The 17,827-nt window shown below is 67.0% G+C and overlaps 2 protein-coding genes across 17 annotated transcripts in view; one reads left to right on the top strand and one right to left on the bottom strand.

The window, feature by feature from the left end:
• The first annotated feature begins 106 nt into the window (after positions 1-106).
• On the top strand, positions 107-4,633 carry LRRC71 (leucine rich repeat containing 71). 9 transcript variants are annotated; one of them, XM_087772325.1, is made up of 15 exons: positions 107-1,504; positions 1,587-1,703; positions 1,786-1,917; positions 2,095-2,170; positions 2,269-2,343; positions 2,435-2,503; positions 2,634-2,793; positions 2,876-2,959; positions 3,043-3,108; positions 3,225-3,335; positions 3,483-3,519; positions 3,602-3,669; positions 3,752-3,860; positions 3,937-4,052; positions 4,402-4,633. In XM_087772325.1, the coding sequence occupies exons 1-15, from the start codon at positions 1,405-1,407 to the stop codon at positions 4,516-4,518; spliced, it is 1,437 nt and encodes a 478-aa protein (XP_087628451.1). In that variant the 5' UTR covers positions 107-1,404; the 3' UTR covers positions 4,519-4,633. The 9 variants fall into 9 exon arrangements, with proteins under 9 accessions (XP_087628451.1, XP_087628450.1, XP_087628445.1 ...); XM_087772324.1 differs by having other exon boundaries at positions 3,043-3,114; XM_087772319.1 differs by having other exon boundaries at positions 107-548; positions 1,396-1,504; positions 3,043-3,335; positions 3,483-3,669.
• Positions 4,631-17,827, bottom strand: part of ARHGEF11 (Rho guanine nucleotide exchange factor 11) — a 25,553-nt gene continuing 12,356 nt past the window's right edge. For 2 of the 8 annotated variants that reach the window (XM_087772279.1, XM_087772284.1), the window contains 31 exons: positions 17,334-17,471; positions 17,078-17,152; positions 16,680-16,781; positions 16,120-16,218; positions 15,487-15,529; positions 14,954-15,050; positions 14,749-14,871; positions 14,416-14,439; positions 13,826-13,970; positions 13,474-13,570; positions 12,913-12,942; positions 12,384-12,510; positions 12,065-12,244; positions 11,599-11,646; positions 10,902-11,089; positions 10,646-10,792; positions 10,075-10,154; positions 9,761-9,886; positions 9,549-9,666; positions 9,013-9,191; positions 8,857-8,932; positions 8,462-8,629; positions 8,238-8,325; positions 8,021-8,122; positions 7,667-7,755; positions 7,334-7,570; positions 6,951-7,220; positions 6,331-6,423; positions 5,690-5,904; positions 5,379-5,568; positions 4,631-5,301 (listed from right to left, as the gene is read on the bottom strand). In XM_087772279.1, coding sequence (XP_087628405.1) covers positions 5,252-5,301; positions 5,379-5,568; positions 5,690-5,904; positions 6,331-6,423; positions 6,951-7,220; positions 7,334-7,570; positions 7,667-7,755; positions 8,021-8,122; positions 8,238-8,325; positions 8,462-8,629; positions 8,857-8,932; positions 9,013-9,191; positions 9,549-9,666; positions 9,761-9,886; positions 10,075-10,154; positions 10,646-10,792; positions 10,902-11,089; positions 11,599-11,646; positions 12,065-12,244; positions 12,384-12,510; positions 12,913-12,942; positions 13,474-13,570; positions 13,826-13,970; positions 14,416-14,439; positions 14,749-14,871; positions 14,954-15,050; positions 15,487-15,529; positions 16,120-16,218; positions 16,680-16,781; positions 17,078-17,152; positions 17,334-17,471 — 3,744 coding nt within the window. In that variant the 3' untranslated portion in view covers positions 4,631-5,251. Of the gene's footprint in view, positions 5,302-5,378; positions 5,569-5,689; positions 5,905-6,330; positions 6,424-6,950; positions 7,221-7,333; positions 7,756-8,020; positions 8,123-8,237; positions 8,326-8,461; positions 8,630-8,856; positions 8,933-9,012; positions 9,192-9,548; positions 9,667-9,760; positions 9,887-10,074; positions 10,155-10,645; positions 10,793-10,901; positions 11,090-11,598; positions 11,647-12,064; positions 12,245-12,383; positions 12,514-12,912; positions 12,943-13,473; positions 13,571-13,825; positions 13,971-14,415; positions 14,440-14,748; positions 14,872-14,953; positions 15,051-15,486; positions 15,530-16,119; positions 16,219-16,679; positions 16,782-17,077; positions 17,153-17,333; positions 17,472-17,827 lie in introns of all 8 variants that reach the window. The other 6 variants (XM_087772281.1, XM_087772285.1, XM_087772278.1 and 3 more) reach the window with 5 other exon arrangements.

Genomic DNA, 17,827 nt, shown 5'->3' with positions numbered 1-17,827 from the left:
AATGGACCAGTAAAGGCTTAGTGATGGGCCCAGTAACGGTCCAATGACGGCCCCAGTAAAGGCTCAGTGATGGGCCCAGTAAGAGCCCAGTAATGGGCTCAGTTATAACCCAGTGATGGTCCCGGTGATGGTCCCAATAAAGGCCTGGTAATGGGACAAGAAATGGACCAGTTAAGGCCCAGTGATGGCCCCAGTAAAGATCCAGTAATGGTCTAATGATGGCCCCAGTGAAGGCTCAGTAATGGGCCCAGTAACGGTCCAATGATGGCCCCAGTAAGGGCCCAGTGAAGGCCCAGCGCTGGTCCCAGTAAGGGCTCAGTTACAGCCCAGTACTCCCAGTGCCGCTGCCCAGTGCCCGGCGTCCCCAGCCGTGGGTGGCCGTGCTGCCGGCCACGCCCCTTTCCGCGCCGGCCACGCCCCTTCCGCGAAGACCCCGCCCCTGCCCGCCTCGTCCCCTCCCCTTTCCACGCAGACCCCGCCCCTCCCAGCCGGCCCCGCCCCGCGCAGGCGCCGCAGCGCCCCAGGCCCTGCCCGTCCCCAGGAGCGAGGTTACGGCGGCCCTGGGACCCCGGGGGACCCCGCAGGGACCCCATGGGCCCCCTCCAGCCCTGGGACCCCGGGAGACCCCTATAGGGCCCCCCATAGGGCCCCCCCAGCCCTGGGAGCCCCCTCACCTCCCTAGTGACCCCCCCAGGCCTGGCACCCCCCAGGGAGACCTCTATAGGGCCCCCCATAGGGCCCCCCCAGCCCTGGGAGCCCCCTCACCTCCCTAGTGACCCCCCCAGGCCTGGCACCCCCCAGGGAGACCTCTATAGGGACCCCCATAGGGCCCCCCCAGCCCTGGGAGCCCCCTCACCCCTATAGGGACCCCCATAGGACCTGCTCAGCCCTGGGACCCCCCCTCACCCACATAGGGACCCCCATAGGGCCCTGGGACCCCCCTCACCCACCTAGGGACCCCCATAGGGCCCTGGGACCCCCCTCACCCACATAGGGACACCCCATAGGGCCCTGGGATCCCCCTGCACCCCCACAGAGCCACCAGGCCTAGGACCCCCCCCCCCAGAGACCCCCGTAGGGGCCCCAAAGGGACCCACCCGACCCTGGGTCTTCCCTCACCCCCTACAAAGACCTCCATGGAGACCCCCATAGGGCCCCCAGCCCTGGGACCCTCCTCACCCACATAAGGACCCCCATAGGGCCCTGGGACCCCCCACCCACCCACATAGGGACCCCCAGAGGGCCCCTGGGACCCCCCCAGAGCCCTGGGATCCCCTCTCATCCACACAGGGACCCCACGGGGACCCCCTGGCCCAGGGATGCAGGGGGTCTGGGTGCTGGGCAGGGCCAGCCCTAGGGCTGGGGGGTGCTGAGCCCTCCCTGGTGCCCCCCCAGCTGTGGGCCATGAGGCGCCGGGGGGAGCGGGCGCCCAGGGAGAAGGCGGCGGTGGTGGCTGCGGAGGAAGAGATGAAGAGCGCGGGGAGGAAGGCTGAGCAGGGCGCAGGTGAGCCCCCGGCCCTGGCAGGGGTTGGGGGGCTGCGGGGGTCCCCCTTATGTCCCCCCGCTCCTGCCTGCCCTGCCCGCAGAGGAGTACCCGTGCACCGGCCTCCTGGAGCAGGACTTTCCCGAGCTCTGCGCCCGGGCTGGCATCACCGGCGTCCCCAGAGTCACCCTCCGGCCGGCCGCGAGCTTCCCTGCGGATGGTGAGCGGGGCCGGAGGACATCGGGGTGCGGGGGGGGGCTGCTGGCAGCACCCCCCACCCCACCCTCGTCCCCGGCCCGCAGAGGAGCCGGCCGAGCCGACGCTGACGGAGGTCCTCGCCCGCATCGAGCGCAAGTACAGCCGCTTCCAGCCCTGCGTCCAGGTGGAGAGGGAGCAGGAGGAGCCCCGCAGCGTCCGCGCCGTCTTCCTGCGAGGTGGGTCCTGGGGAGCCCCAGGGTCCCCCTGGCACCCAGGGACGAGGAGCCCCTGGAAATCAGCCTGTGGGACCCCCCCCGGGCGCCTCCCGGGCACTCTCGGGAGGGGAATGGCCACATTTGAGGGCTCTTCCCCCCTATCCCATCGTGCGGCCTTGATCTCCCCGTCTCCGGCAGGCTGGAAGATCGAGGAGAAGATGCTGGGGGTCCTGAGCCAGTGCCTGCCCGCCCTGGCCGGCCTGCAGGCAGTGCAGTGAGTGCGGGCAGGGAGGGGGGCGCAGGCAGCCCCCCAAAATGCCGCCGTGTCCCCTCTCCGGCAGCGGGTCCCGATGCCGCTTTGTCCTCCCGCAGCCTCTGGAAGGTCGGGCTGACGGAGCGGCTGCTCCCGGCGCTGGCAGCGCTGCTGGCGCGCTGCCCCGGCCTCCGGTACGCGGGGTGCTCCCTCGGTATCGCTAACTGAGGAACGGGGGTGCCGGGGAGGATCGTTAACGCCGGCCGGGGGGGTTTTCCTCCGCAGGACGCTCAGCCTGGAGGGGAACCCCTTGCCCGAGCCCGCCTTCCACACGCTGATGGGGAGCGACAGCACGTGAGTCGGAGCTGGAGCCGGATCGAGCCCCGCTCGTCCCCCTGCCCCGCTCGGCCGGGACCCTCGGCGCACCCCCTGCCTGCCGCGAAGCCCCCCGGGCGCAGGCAGCGAAGCCCACCCCATCCCGCAGGCTGGCCCACCTCTCGCTGCGCCACAACGGCATCGGGGACGCGGCCGCCCGGCTCATCGGGCAGAGCCTTTCCACCCTGAGCTCCTCCAACCGCAGCCTGGTCTCCCTCGTCCTCAGCTTCAACCGCATCTCGGACCTGGGAGCCGGCTACATCGCCACGGTGGGCAGCGGGAGGGCGTGGGGCTCGGCTGGGTGCCCAGCACCCTGCTCCCCAGCACCCATCCTGTCCCTTGGCCCCCCAGGGTTTGCGCCTGAACCGCTCCCTGCTCTCCCTCTCCCTGGCGAACAATGACATCGGCGACGCGGGGGCCACCAGGCTCGCCAAGGTGGGTGCCCCCCGCCTCCTGGGGAGCGGGGGTGCGCGGCTCGGGCCGGATCCTGCTCTGACCCCAGCCCCGCTGCCTGCCAGGTCCTGGGGCCGTTTGCCCTGACGGACGCTGAAGTGGTGGAGCGTAGGCGGCTGCTCTTGGCGGAGGTGCTGGTGAGAACCCCCCTTCCCCGTTTTGCGGGGGTCACGTTCCCTCCTCACCTCCGGGAAAGGCCGGCGGCTCCCGGGGGGCTGCCAGCACCCTCCGCACCCGTCTCCCCCAGACCCCAAAAGAAACCGAGGGCAACAGCGAGCGTCCATCCAACCTGCGCGGCAGCGCGGCCCCCGATAAGCTGCCCCCGGCCAAGCTTGGCAAAACCCCGGCCAAGAAGAAGGTGAGGAGGTGGGTGGGTGGTGCGGGCAGCTGCCAGGCTGTGGGGGCAGGCGTGCCTCAGTTTCCCCACCCTTCTGGCTTTGCGGTGCACGGCACGGGGGGAAGCAGGGGGGCTGTAAGCCGCTGCCTGCTGCCCTGTCTGTTGCAGGAGCTGCTGCAGAAGGAGGCTAGGCAGCCCAAGAAGCGTGAGTGAGGGTCCGACGGGCTCGGGGGGCACAGGGGGGCCGTGCCCGGCTCAGCCCCCTCCCTGCTCTCCCCTCCCGGCAGCGCCGGAGCCGAGAGCCGCCCGTGGCAGAGATGTGAAACCGAGCGGCCAGGAGAAACCCAGCCCAGAGGTGAGGGGCACCGGGGATGGGGTGGGGAGGGGGTGCCCGATGCTGGGGTCCCCACGCTCCCTCTGGGGACCCCTGTGTCCAGGCGCCGGATCTGGCCGAGCCGCCAAACCCGCTGCTGGAGGAGGCCAGGGAGCACCAGGGCAGCGTCGTCCTGCCGGGAAACCGGGCGCTCCTCAACCTCAACCTGAGCCGTGAGTGAGGGTGGGCGGGTGGCTCGTCCCCACCGGCCCCCCGCCGCTTGTCCCCAACACCCCTCTCCCTCCGCAGACAACCATGTCACCGAGCGGGGCCTCGGCGCTTTCCTGGCGGCACTGGAGGGGCAGCGGCGGGAGAAGAAGCCAAAGGTGCCGGGGCAGCAGGGGCTGCTGTGCCTCTCCCTGGAGGTGAGCCGGGTGGGCCACGGGGCTGGCATGGCCACCGGGCACGCTGTGGGCCTGGCATCGCCACGGGGCCGGCGTGGCCACCGCGCACACCGTGGGGCTGACATGGCCACTGGGCACACTGTGGGGCTGGCATTGCCGCGGGGCCGGCGTGGCCACCGGGCACGCTGTGGGGCTGGCATTGCTGCGGGGCCGGCATGGGCACTGGGCACACTGTGGGGCTGGCATCGCTGCGGGGCCGGCATGGCCACCGCGCACAGCATGGGGCTGGCATCGCCGTGGGGCTGGCGTGGCCACTGAGCACGCTGTGGGGCTGGCGTCGCCATGGGCCTGACGCCCCGTTTCTCCGCAGAAGAACCGCATCCCTCCCACCAGCCCGGCCTTCACGCGGCTCCAGGAGCTGCTGCCGCCGCAGGACCCCCTCCCCAAAGCCCAGGGCCAGGAGGAGGAGCAGGAGTCGGGCGCCTAGCCGGCCCCCTAGCCGGCCCCCAGGGAGCCGCACACGCACCCGGAGGAGAAAAAAAAAGAAATCAAAACTTTTACCGTGGAAAGGAAGAAAATAAACCAGATTATACAGCGTCGAACAGCAACTGGTCAGTCTTGGCTCTATTATATATAATATATATATCAGACGCCCCAGCGCTGGCCTCGCCACGACACCTGGGAGGGGGAGAAGGGATGGGGGGGAGCGGAGGTGCGCCCCAGCCGTCGCCCCGGCTCCCCGGCCATCCCCTCGGGTCACCGATTGTCACCGGCGGTAGCCGGGGAGGAGAGCCCGGTGCTCGGGGCGTCCCTGCTGTCCCCCGTCCCCGGCCGCGGGCCGGGCAGGCTGGGGGGGCCGGCGGTGGTTATTTACAGGAGGGGGTGCACGTACGTACATATTTATAGGCAGCGGGGAGCGGGGAGGGGGCCGCAGCACGGAGAGGAACAGAACAAAGTGCATTTATACAGACTAGATCCAGCTCTCACGGCCGGGGGGACGCGGGGGGGCCGAGCCGGGGCTGCCATGCGAGGGGGTGAGGGGGGGCCCGGCTGCCGGCCCCGCCGGATCGTGCTCCCTCCTTCCAGCCGAAGCCCCCGGCAGCCTGGGGCTGGGGGAGGCTCCCACGGCTGCCGGCACGGGGTGGGGGGCACAGGGGGCTGGCGGGCAGCGCCCCGGCTTTGAGCGACTCCTGGGGGGAGACCCCCCCTCCCCACTGCGGCTAAAGGCCGGGGTCGCCAGCGGGGTCCTCGGCCAGGGGGGCTCTGGAGCCTGGAAGAGACGGGGAGACGGTGAGGGGGACGGGGGGGATGAGGGGTGAGCGAGCACCGTGCGGCGGAGGGTCTTACCCGGGGCGTTGGCGGCAGGGCCCTGCAGGCTCCGGAGGGCGCGGGACAGGGGGCTGTCACCGTCGGGGCTGGGGGGCTGCTGTCGGGACCACCCGTCCATCTCCGGGGCCGAGTCCCCCAGGGGGGTGGCATCGGTCGAGGAGCTGCACCCCAGGGACCGCAGCAGCTCCCGGTGGGCTGTTTCGACAGCCTGGAGGGTGCCGGGGAGAAAGGGTGCCCGGTCAGAGGGGTGGGCGCAGGTTTGGGGTCGAGACCGATGTGCCCCCCGCCCCTCCAAGCCCCCCCAGCTTTCCCCAATTTGAGGGGCTCACTTTCAGCCTGTTGAGCTTCAGCGTCAGCTGCTCGATGGTGCGAAAGATGAGGTCGACGTCGCGGAGGGGAGCTGGGGGGTCCGGGGAGCCCTCGGCGGGGCTGGGACGGGTGGGTGCCTCCTGCGGGGAGCCCCGCGGGGGGCTGGGGGGCGGCGCGGGGTCCGGGGCCGTGGGCTGGGGGTGTCCCGTGGGCATGCTGACGTAGAAGTAGTTGCCTTAAGAGGGGATGAGCGGCGTTAGCGTGGCAGGGACCTGCTTGGGTGGGTGATGGTGGCCCGCCGGCGGGGTTTTGGTGCCCGAGGTCCTGCAGGTTGTGCCCCTTCGTGGCAGGATCCGGCCACAGACCCGTTTCCAGCTCGCTCTGGGTCATGGCATCGGTGGCACTGGGTGTCCTCCGCCATGGGGACACTCCTCAGGGACACGGCGTCCCCCCCCCACCAGGGACATGTCCTCCCAAGTGATGCTGTCCCCCCCGGCCACAGACACGCGTCCCCTCAGAGGACTCGGCTCCCCTCCAGGGAGACCAGGGCCTCCCCGTCGTGGGGAACCGGTAACGTGGCCCTCCTGGGGACGTGGGGACATGGGGGCACTCTGCCAGCTCTGGGGAGGGGACGGGGGACGGGGGGGGGGTGTCTCTTTACCATCTACATTAGCTCCGCCTCCTTCCTGCACCTCAGTTTCTGATTGGCTGCTGCCTGGCGAGGGCGTGGCCTCCTTAGCACCCTCCGCCTGGGCTGTGCACCCCAAAAAGGGGGGGGGGGGGGGGAGGGAAGGGGTGAGCAGGACCCGCCACCGGCACCGCATCACCGGCACCCACCACCGGCACCCGACAGCATCCCACCACCAGCACCCCAATACCAGCATCCACCAGCACCCACCACCAGCACCCCAATACCAGCATCCACCAGCACCCACCACCACCACCCCAATATCAGCACCCAACAGCATCCCGCCACCAGCACCCCAGTACCGGCATCCATCAGCACCCATCACCAGCACCCCAATACCGGCACCCATCGGTACCCACCACCAGCACCCCAGTACCGGCATCCATCAGCACCCACCACCAGCACCCCTCAGCGCCCCCGCACCCCTCGGCCCCCTATGCAAGCCCCCAGCTCCGATCCAGCCAAGCTCAGGCAGGCAAGCGGGGAGGGAGACCCCAAATCCCAGCGAGGGGCCGGTCAGGAAGAGGAGGGGGGGTCCCCGGCGCCTGCCCCCCACCCTGCCCGGCCGAGGACCCTCGCCGCCGCCCCTCTACCTTTTCGGACGACTTTGTAGCCGCTCGGCTCCTCGGCAGCCGGACCCGGCTCGTCTGTCTCCTCCCGGCCCGAGCGAAGCTTCGTGTCCTCGGCGGCGCTCGGGGGCTCTGCCAGCACCTCCTGGGAGGCTGAATCCTGGCTGGAGAGCACCGAGTCCCAGGCCTGGCCGGCTCCCCCGATGACCGACGGCGTGGGCGTCAGGTCGTCCTCGGGCTCCGCGTCCCGGCAGGGCAGGAGCCTCCGTAGGATCAGGAGCCGCAGGTTCTCCACTGGGATGGAGCGTGGGGAGGGGGTGGAAGAGGCGGTTTTGGGCTTCGGCTCCCTCAGGGACAGGCTGGCACCCTGGGGGGGCCTCCCCCCTGGAGCCCCCCGCGCCACTCACCATCCTCCAGCGCCGCCTCGGCCAGCCCCTCCGCGCCGACGGGCCCCGGCAGCGGCAGACGCATGGGGGGCCCCGGCCGCTTGGCCGGGAGGGTGGCAGCTGCCTCCACGCCAGCGCCCGTGGGCAGGGGGGCTACGGGCAGCTCTTCCTCCCCTTCCTCCACCTCGCTGCTCACCGGCTCCTCCAGCAGCGCTGGGGGTTGCTCCCTGCCCAGGAGCACGGTGGGATTGTCATCCGCTGCGGGGAGAAGGGGAGAGCTCAGACCCACGGCCCGTGCCTCGAAGACGGGCAGGGTGCAGGCAGCGAGCAGCAGGCAGGGCCGGGGGAGCTCACCCGAGGAGCAATCCTCTGCCTCTGCCTCTGCTCCAGAGCTGGCGCCTCGGGAGAGGATGGGGGAGACGTCGGGGTCCTGTAACGCCAGGCTGCGAGGACGGAGAAGGGGTGTTAGGCAGGAGCCAGGGGCTCGGAGGCAGCACCGACCCCGGGGCAGACACTGCCGAAGCCCCCACCCAAGCTGCCAGGAGCCCTGGCAGCCACCCCCAGGTCCCCAGTGACCAGGGAGGACCCCTGTCCCCATCCCAACCGCCCTCCGGAGAGACCCAGCAGCCTGCTGGCCTCAGCCCCCAGCACCCACCAGCACGGGACTGGGCTAAGGCCCTGGCTCCCAGCCAGGGCTGGGCTGCTCACCCAGAGGGTGCTGCGCGGCTGGGCTCTGGCGTCCGGCGCTTGGGGGGGAAGGTGGCGTTCCTTGTGGCACTCTGCACCGCCTCCTCCAGCAGCTCCATCCACCTGCCCGGCCCAGAGCCCCTTGTCAGCTCCTGGGGGGGCTGCTGCCCCCCAGAGAAGCCCCCGCCCCGGGCAGCCGCTGCCCAGCGCTGCCGGGACCCGTCCCGCCGAGCCTTACGTGTTTTTCTCGGAGGAGGTCAACGCCACCAGCTCATAGATCTGGGGTCCCAACTCCGATGTGCAGATGATGAAGAGGGCTCGTTTATCTGCAGGAGGGTGACCAAGAGCGACGAGGAAGGTCAGAGCACAGCGAGGGCCTTAACCCAACCCACTGGCATGGCTGTCACCGCAGTGGGACGTGGCCGAGGACAGGCCGTCCTCGCTGCCAGCCTTTCTCCCTACCTGTGGCCACAGAGCGGATAAGCACCGAGTTGAGCTTGAGGACGGGGCTGAAGGTCTGCTTGTTGTCCGAAGAGCCCAGCGCCGTCTTGCTGTGGCACTTAAGCACCAGTTTCTCGTCCTGCTTCTGCAGCAGCACCAAGAGGTCCTCGAGGAGCAGCACATGCAGGTCTGGGGGGGGGAGAAGAGCCAGAGAGCGGAGGCTCAGCCAGGGATGCGCTCACAAGCCAGGTGGAAGCTCCCTCCTTGCAGCCAGGAGGGACGATGGCCCGGCGGATGCGGCAAAGCGGGGGCTAAGGGGGTCCCTGTAACGCTGCTGGGGCTGGAGGTAAAATGCCCCCATCCTGGGGGATGCTGGGGATGCAGAGGGAGGCCTCCCAGTGCTCCCAGTCCCGTACCCACAGTCTTGTCCTTGCTGATGCGCCAGGTGAGCGGCCCTTCGTGGATCATGCGCCGGGAGGTGAGGTCCAGGCTCTGCGGGAAGGTGAGGGCGGTGGGTGAGCGTGGGCCTGGGCCAGGCAGCCCCCACCGCAGCGCCCGGGAGCTGCAGCTACCTTGAACTCGGCAGCCAGCGGGTTGCTGGTCCTCTCCAGCGAGGTGGCATCCAGCCGTTTCTGGTAGCCCTCCAGCCGGTGCCGGTTCTCCGCTCGCTTCACTGCCTCGTTCACGTACTTGAGGATGTCCCGGCACTGGTCCCGGGCTCGGCACAGCTTGTCGTGCTCCGAGGTGCCCGCTGGGATGGCAGAGAGGCGAGAGCGGGTCAGCAGCACCCAAAGGAGATGGGGCTGTCCCTGTCCCGCTGGGACAGGCTCCCAGCCGCATCCCGGGCACGAAATGCTGCGGCCCAGAGCTCCCTGCCGACACGAGGGAGATTTTCCCACCCCCAGGACCCTCTTGGCCCGGCTCTTTCTGCTGGAAAGGCAGCACGTCCTCCCCACCGCCCTGGGATTTTGCTCTGGATGGCAACAGAGCGGCAGGAGCCCCACAGCAGAAAGCGATCGGCTCCTGCCAGCCGGAGGACGTGCTGGAGATGGGAGCACGCAGCCGAGCGAGGCTGGGGACGAGCCCCCGCTGCCCCCCCAGCCCCTACCCTCGGTGTGCTTGATGATGTTCTCCAGCAGCAGCGGGTACTTGGTCAGGCGCTGCATTTCGGAGATGATCAAGTCCTTGAGCTGCAGGCGCCGGCACTGCGGATTGCTTTCTGCTTCCTAGGGCAGAGGGAAGAGGATGAAAGCCCCGAGGTGGGATTAGGGGAAGCCAGGGGAGCAGCAGGGTGAAGAACGGCCCAGGAGAGGGACAAACCTGCATGAAGATCTGGAAACGGGTCTCCTTGCGCTGCTTGGTTTTGATCAGCTCTAGGGCGATGGATTGGTAAGAGCAGAAGTCAGCAGCGACCTGCTGGATTTCCTCTTTGGCCAGGCCGTCGAACTGGGGGGGTGCAGGGGAGAACTGGGCTCAGGCACCCCCCAGCGTCCGCCCTGAGCCCTGCGTCTCCCCGAGCTCGTCTGCTACGAGCGCAGCCACGGCCAGAGGACAGCGGGGTCACCTCCACCTCCCCTTCAAGACGTCAGCCCCTCCACGCTGGAGGACAAGAAGATGTCCCCACCACCCCTTACCCGAGACAGCATGAGATCCCCAATTTCTTTGATGATTGGTCCTTCTTCCCGGAGCTTCTTCATGGATTCGGAGAGAGAATCTAAACGAGGATACGAGAGACAGGCAGGACTCATGTGAACGGGGCGCTGGGGCCACCCACCGCTCGTCCCTGCCCGCACCCGCTGAGCTGCCTGCCCGGGAGGGTCCCTGCCGGCTCTCCAGCACGGGTGCAGGCAGGAGGGGCTGAGAGCCGACTGGGCTTCGATTGCTGCCATCACGGACGCAGCGTGTCGAGTGTGGCACCGAAAGCGTGTCCTGAAAGCGTGCTACGCCAAGGGCTGGGTACAGACCAGGCGTCCCAAACACGGGCATTGGCAGAGCCCAGAAAAAACAGGCTCTGGATCGCTCCCAGGAGAGGGAAAGGAGAGGACGGAGTGGCAAGATGGTACGATGCCATCAGCAGGGCTGGTCTGAATGGTGGGTGAGCACACAGGAGCACCGGGCAGGTGCAGGCCACGTGGGCCACCCTCTGCTCCCACTGCAGGGGGGTATTTCCAGGGGAGGGCAGGATCCGAGCGCGAAGAGGCTTACTGTGGATTTCTATCAGGTCAGGGAGGTTGGGGAAGAGGAGCGCCAGCTCTTCCCGGGACAGCAGGCTCTCCTTCTTCATCCGCTGGTAGAAGAGGAGGTCGAGGACTCGGAGGATGCGGAGGTGAGACCCTTCGGTGGCAAAGAGCTCTGTGCGAAAGGCACGGGGGTGGAGAAGTGCCCAGGGGAGCCCTGCGGTGCTGGGGCGCGCTGCCGGGGGGGGGTCCCTCGTGTCCCTGGGATGCCCCGTGCTCCTTACCGTTGATCACCTCTTGCCGGTCGATCTCCTTCTGCGGCAGGTTGGCCACCAGCTCCCGGCTGACCGTGTGCTGCCAGTTCTGGGAGTCCAGCTCGGGCTCCAGGTCGGAGAGCTGGCCCTGCTCGTCCTCCAGCAGATGAGGCAGGAAGGAGTCCACGCCGAAACCCAGGCTGGGCGACTCGATGCTCCTGGGAGGGTGAAAGGCGGCGGTGGGAGTACTCTGCAGCCACCCGCATCCAGCCAGCCCACCCCGCAGAGCTCCCAGTACAGCCAATATCTACCTGGGCCCTATTTCGGCTTGAACCCGGGGCCTTCAGCACAAGAAGTACAAGCCTCTGACTCTTGAGCTAAAAGACTAGGTCCCCCAGCAGACATCTATATAGGTCCTTTAAGCTCCTGCGTGAGACACAAGGGAACAGAGGTGCCCCCTCGCCCCAGGAGGATGGAGAACTAATGGGGGACTCCCTCCCAGGGCAGCGCTGGGCATCGCCTCCCCTTGTGCTCTGTCATGGCTTGCTTATGGGGAGGGAAAAGCTAGGAAGGCAGAGATGGAGCCCCTCTGACCCCCAAAACGGGGGCACAGCCCCGGCAACCCCTACAGTGACCGTCCTGCTCTGAAGGAAGACTGGCCCCAGGGACCCCGGCCGGCTCGAGGCAGCGCGGTAGAGATGGCAGAGACCGAGGCTGGGCCACTCACCTGCGTCCCATCTTCGGCGTGTACGGGGGGGTGGGATTTTCCAGCGACCTGGGGAGGAATGGGAGAGTCACCCTCGTGTCCTGACATCCTGGCCCCTCTCCTTCCATCGCTGCACCCCGTGGGACAGCACCCAGCAGTGTTTCCATAAGCCCCTCCGGACGTGGGTCCGGGGCTACTGGCTGCGAGAGGGCTTTGGGGCACAAATGGGAATTAAAGCCCAATTCTCTTGGGTTTTTCCCTGGCAAATGTCGGCCAGGAGGCTCCGCAGGCAGCGGGGCTGGGACCACCCTGCTCTGTGTGGCTGCTGCTTGGCCTTCACCCACAGGCAAAAGCTTTCCCAAGAGGCAGCGTCTCAGCCCAAGGGGTTCAGCTTTCAGGCCCCCGGCCGTCCCAGCTCCCCTCTGAAGCCAAACAAGCCCAGGGGAACCCAGGTCCTCCCTGCCGGTGCTGGGACGGCGTCTCCCACCTTGTGGACAGGCTGGAAGCGGAAGACGATGCCGACTGGTGAAGCCTCGTGGCCTCGGCTGCGGCATCCATGTCCACATCGCTACGGGACCGAGGCACGTTTTCCGCTTTCCGGGATTTCTTCATCTCCTCCCGGCCTTTCAAGCTTTCCGAGCGGCCCAGCTTGACCTCGGCACGGGAACTGCAGCAGGGAGACAAAGCAAAGAACAAGCTGAGCCTGGTGGGACAGGCAGGGATGTCCCTGCGCACGCAAACCCACCAAAAACGGCCGTGGGACCCCCGAGAGCAGGGGCTGCCCCCCACGCGTCCCCCTGCCCTACCCGTCCGACTCCAGCAGGTCCTCGGGGAAGCTGCCGGTGGAGAGACGCTGGGTGCCGGGCTCCTGGCTCTCGTAATGCTGGTTGTTCTCAAAGTGCTGGATGATGTTCCTCACATTGCCGGGTTTGACTGCTGGGGCGAAAGCAAGGAAGCAAGCCCGGTGAGAGCGGGCTGTGCGCGGCCGGGCGGGAGATGCTGGTGCTGCTGCCCACCCCGCGGCACCGCGGCCTCGGCCGTCTGCCCGGCGAAGCTCAGGCTGCGGAGGCAAAGGCCGCACCGTGACCGCTCACCCGAGGGGCTTCCCTGAGGCCGGCTGCCAGCTTCCTCGGGGAGATGTGCCGAGCAGGCACCCGGGCTGCCCGAGCGCGGGATGGGAACAGCCGGCTGCCACGGGCAGCCCTCCTCCCGGCCCCCACGGCACCCATTCGAGCCCACCCCGACACCCGGTGCAACAACGCTGGGGTACCTCGGGGGGACAAAATAAAACTAAGCGCATGAGGTGAATGGCAAACAGAAAAAGAGGCCTTTTACCTTCAACGGGGGACAAAGGGACATGAAATGCTGAAAGGAAAAACAAAAATGAGATGTCAAATCAATCCTGCATTTCAGCAACGAAGGAGGCAAAGAGGGAATGCGTGAGCTAACGGCATGAGAACTGAAAGCAGAAGGGGAGGAAGAGGAACACGGGCACACGCACGTGTGCACACACGTGTGCACACACGCACAGGCACACACTTGCTCTCCACCGCCTCAGCCCTGCTGAGGTGCACCTCACTTTTACGACACAGCGAGCAGCCTGCAAGCCTGCAGGACGGGGTACGCAAGATAAATCTGCGGGCAGAGCTCAGCTCTGCTCCCTTCCCGCTCCCCTCAACGCCACGCGGGAGCACGGACGGTTGAGACAGGAGGTTTCCAATGAGCGGCCGGAGGAGAGCGGAGGGTGGCGGATGCGAAGTGCCTGCTACCGGGTGAACGGCAGTCCCACGGGTGCCAAAGCCACCCAACAGCCCCGGGCACGCAGACGGCTGCGGATCTCCTCCAGGCAGCAGGGAGGCTGGTGGGTACAGCACCCCAGAAGGTCCTGATACTCACTGCTCTGGGAGGAGATTTTGGGCTTCCCAATGTATTTGAGGATGGGGTTGCGCTTCTTGTCTTCCATGGCATCCTTGTCCTTCTTCGTGCTGCTGCTCTGTTGGGACACCCGAGAGGAGCACTGATAAAAACACAGGTCACCGCGCGGACCCCAACCTTCACCGTGCCGGCTGAACGCTGCGGCACGAGCCGTCAGGGAAGGGATGGGGCCAGGATCCCGGCGCTAAGTGGCTCTCCAAGGCACCGGGAGAGATGGGGATCTCTGGAGAACCCCTCCCTGCGTCGCCTCAAAAGATCCAGCAGCAAGAGCCTGGCCCCGAGGCAGAGGAGCGGCTGCCAGCAAGCCACCCACCTTCTTGGCCTTGGGGAAGAAGGGCAGCCACTTGTCCCTGTCCGGGAGGGACTGGGCCTTCTCGCTGGTGCCGGCCACCCGGGGCTCCCGGCTGCGGATGCCTGTGTGGTTCATATACGTGCTGAGGGCAAAGGCCATGGGGGAGCTGGAAGAGAGGAGAGCGTGAGGCTGGAGATCCGACACCAGGACAGGGCACCGCAGGCCAGGGGAAGACGACGGGGGAGGCCGGGACACCCCGCGGGGCTCTGGGGGAGAGGGTCCGTCCCTTCCCAGGCAGGAGAGGATGCCCAGGCAGGGACGCAGGCAAGGTAGAAGGGAGGAAAGGCAAGAAGTAGTTCAAGAGGGCGAGCTGGGGTGGCAGGGGCTGGCAGCGGGCCGCACCCAGCGCACCAGGACCCCGAGGTAAGTGTTCACCCTTCCCCAGGGCCGGCCTGAGAGCCCACGGGGACACGGCTGGCACGGGGAGAGGGTGCCAGAGGCCAGCATGGGAAGAGGACGTTCCTGCGACTCCTCTCCTTTTGCCTCCTCAGCTAACAACTGTAAGGCAGTCGCACCTGGACGCGCTTCCCCTGTGCCCCAGGGCCACTCACCTCCTGTCCTCTTCATATTTTGACCTGGAGAAAGAGAGAGGGAGGGATAAAAGAACTTGTTTGGAACAGGCTCCTCTACACAGCCTCCTGCAAGCAGGGCGCTCGCAGCACTGAGCCCCCCATCCCGCTGTGCCCCCTGCCCCTCACCGCACCCACCGCCTGCTCCAAACTCTCCTTCCCACCTCCAACGGCAAACGTGTGGCTCAGGCAGGATCAAGGAGCAGAGCTAAGCCTGTGTCCGATCCCCTTCCCCACGTCCTCGCCCCGAATCCAGGCAGAGAGGCGCTCCCCCACGTGCAGGGCAGGGAGCCTCTGTGGCAGCCCGGCACTCACAGTATGTCGCCCAGCTGGGCCAGCTGCTTCTCGGCCACTTGCCGCTCCTTCTGGGGATCCCCGTCCAGGTCCAGGAGGTCGTTCTCCCCGTACAGACTCCCCAGGCCCATGGTGCGCTTTGTTCTGCAGAGGACAAGGGTCAGGGCCAGGAGCCCGGTCACCCGCACGGGCAGGAGCCCGTTGAGCTCTGCGGGCTCTACGTTACCTGTAGTCCTGAATCTGCTCCTGTATCTCGGGCATCACCATCTCCTGAGCTTCGAAGAGGGCGGCTCGAACATCGTCCCCATTCCGCAAGCGAGTCTCTGGGGACGGGAGAGGAGAGTCGGTGTCACCAACCAGGCTCAGCATGCAGGGAAGGGCCAAAGGGATCTTCTGGCATCCTCAGAGCCTCTCTGCTGGCCTCCCCCTGCCAGAGTGCAGCCCCCTTGCTAGGTGGTTTCCAGCCTGGGACAACCTGTCTCCCATTTTGCACACCCAGGCTGAGACACTTGCCCATAACAAGACCCCCGGGACCACCAGGACGGAGCTGGGGAAGAGCTGAGGAGCCCCAGTCCCAAACCGCAGCACATCCTCTCTAAGAGGGCAACAGGCCCTGCAGAAATCCTTTGGGATCCTGATTTGGCATCCTAATAACAGCCCTTATTCAGGGCGAAGGTGCTGGCAATGCCGGCCGTGCAGACTGCGGGTGCTGTGGCAGGCCCTGGGCTGTGGCACACGACCCGGGAGCCCCGCACTCACCGATCTCAACCAGGAGCTGCTCAGACACTTTCACTCGCAGAGGCTGGGGAGGGAAGGCAGAACAGAAGAACGGCTCAGCACCACTTCATTTTCCCCATGCAGGGCTGGAAGGAGCTGGGGATGCGGCGCACACGCCAGAGCCACGCTCAAGCCAGCGCGGAGACGGCGCCCTGCGCTCCCACACCATTGCCCCGTGGCAACTTCTGCAGCCAGAGAGGCGAAAGCTGGGGATCTCGCACACCAAGCGCCCAGCCCTCATCCCAGCACCCGACACCCAACCCCCTCCGGAGCAGCACAGTGGGACCCCGCTCCCTCCGAGCGGGCACTGGGCCCCAGCAGCACGAACGGGAGCACCTGGAGCCCCGTCCTCGCTGCCAGGACCCTGCTCTCCCGCCTGCACTGAGCTTTCAGGCACCGGGGAAGCTGCAGTTGTGCAACGCGTGGGTATGCGCCTTATGCAACTGCTTGTACCGATGAAGAGGAACCAGCAGCAACAAAGCAATGTCAGTGGCAAAAACACCATTAAAAAACCATCCCCCCGCAAGGGATGCGACACCCAACGCTGGCTTTCCAGCTGATCCCCTGCAGGGACAAGGACTCCTCTGCAGGCTCACGGCCCAGTCCTGCCCTTACCGCGTTCCTGTCCAAGAAGATGTTCCAGATGTCCTTCCCCAAGACCCGGGAATCCTTGGCGGTCGTCTGCTGGCAAACGTCCGTGCATAAGTAGAAGAGCTGCAAGGAGGGGAGAGCGGAGGTGGGCAGTGAAGGAGGAGGAAGGTTTAGAAGCAGGGAGGTGAAAGGAGTCGGTGAAGCGGTGCCCGTACGGCCATGAAACAGGAAACGATCGCTGGGGTCTGGGGAGGGCAGCACCCCACCGTGCCACGCCTGGGAGGAAGGGGAGGAAGTGTAACCCTACCCTGTGTTTCCCTCTCATGTGCACACACAGCTCTGGGAACCCCTGGCTGGCAGCTGCCTGCAGCAGGCAGCCGGAGAGCAGGCGGGTGCAGGCAGCTGCCTTTGCCTCAGGCAGCCTCTGGCAGAAGGGCAGCACAGAGCTTTGCGGATGGGCTCAGCAAACCAGCACCACCCTGCGCTCGCCCGGAGGGGGGGACGGTGCCAAAGAGGCCGCCCTGTCTGCATCCCACCCTGGCCCCGCTTGGTGCCTGCGCCGGTGACGCCGACGGTTCCCTTACCAGGGGGCTGGGATCTGCCTGGGAGAAGATGTAACGCAAGAAGACCCCCAGATGCGCCGGCCGGGATTTCAGCTTGCCCAGGTCCTGGAAGAGCGAGTCGCACTGCGCAGAGAAGGGACCACAGGAGAAAGAGCCAGTTAGGAAGGAAAGGAATTCACTCCTCCGGTTCAGGCCCGTCCCACAGCTCAGCACCGGGGTAAATCCCCAGCTCCCACACCCCTTTCCTCGCCCCAGCCGGGCACTTGCCTCCCCCCGTCCCTGGGTGTCCCCTGGGAGGATTTCTAAGTGCCACCAGGTGCCAGGGCACGGGGGCCCGCAAAGGGACCCGCGTGGGAGGGGGACAGCCCTGTCCCCTAAGGAGACGGGACAAAAGCCAAGAACCCTTTGGACACCATTACCTCGTTATTGAAATATCCTGGGTCGTAATCCTCCTCCGGCCCGATGATGAGGTGTTGTCCTGTCCGGTCCAACCCCTGCCAGGGAGAGGGGACAGAGTTAGGAGCCAGGCACCCAGCTTTGGGGTGACACCTTCGCCCTCCCTGCAGCACCCACCCCACCAGCTCCCGAGGGAGGCCTGGACCACGTCTGATGGGGTCGAACACCCATCCGCCGCCCTGGCCGTGCAGCGGGACCCCCCACCCGGCCCCAGCCCACCTGCTCGGCAGAGGGGGCGAAGGGGGTGTCGGAGCCCTGCCGGCGGTGGTGCTGGAAGAGGCGGGCGGTGATGACCGGGGAGGTTCGCGGGCTGTCCAGGCCGTGGTCGGAGAGGACGGAGTTGCGGTTCAGGGAGATCTGCTCGGGACGGCAGCGCAGGCGTCAGGGGACGCAGGGCACGGAGACGGGCAGGCTCCACGCCGGGGGCTGCCACCGCCGCTCCCCCACCCGGCAGAGGCACTCAGGGCCATCTCGACAGCAGTTTCCAGGTCAGAGATCATAAGGGAGACAGGCCCAGGGAACTTGGAAACCACAAAACCCCTCCAGGGCCAACAGAAAAACTTTAAAATTAGGACCACAAGCCAGAAACTTGGGGGTACCCTTCATTTTGGGGCAGTCATGCGAGGCTAAGCATTACAAGCCCAAGAAATTCAGAGCCAAGACCACATTACAAGAAATTCAGCTTCTTCAGATGGCAAACAAATAATTGCGAT

The sequence above is a fragment of the Nipponia nippon genome, unplaced genomic scaffold (genome assembly GCF_047370975.1).
Source record: "Nipponia nippon isolate SJK-2023a ecotype South Korea unplaced genomic scaffold, ASM4737097v1 scaffold_36, whole genome shotgun sequence".
Lineage (NCBI taxonomy): Eukaryota > Metazoa > Chordata > Aves > Pelecaniformes > Threskiornithidae > Nipponia > Nipponia nippon.
This window is presented reverse-complemented; position numbering and strand designations above follow the sequence as displayed.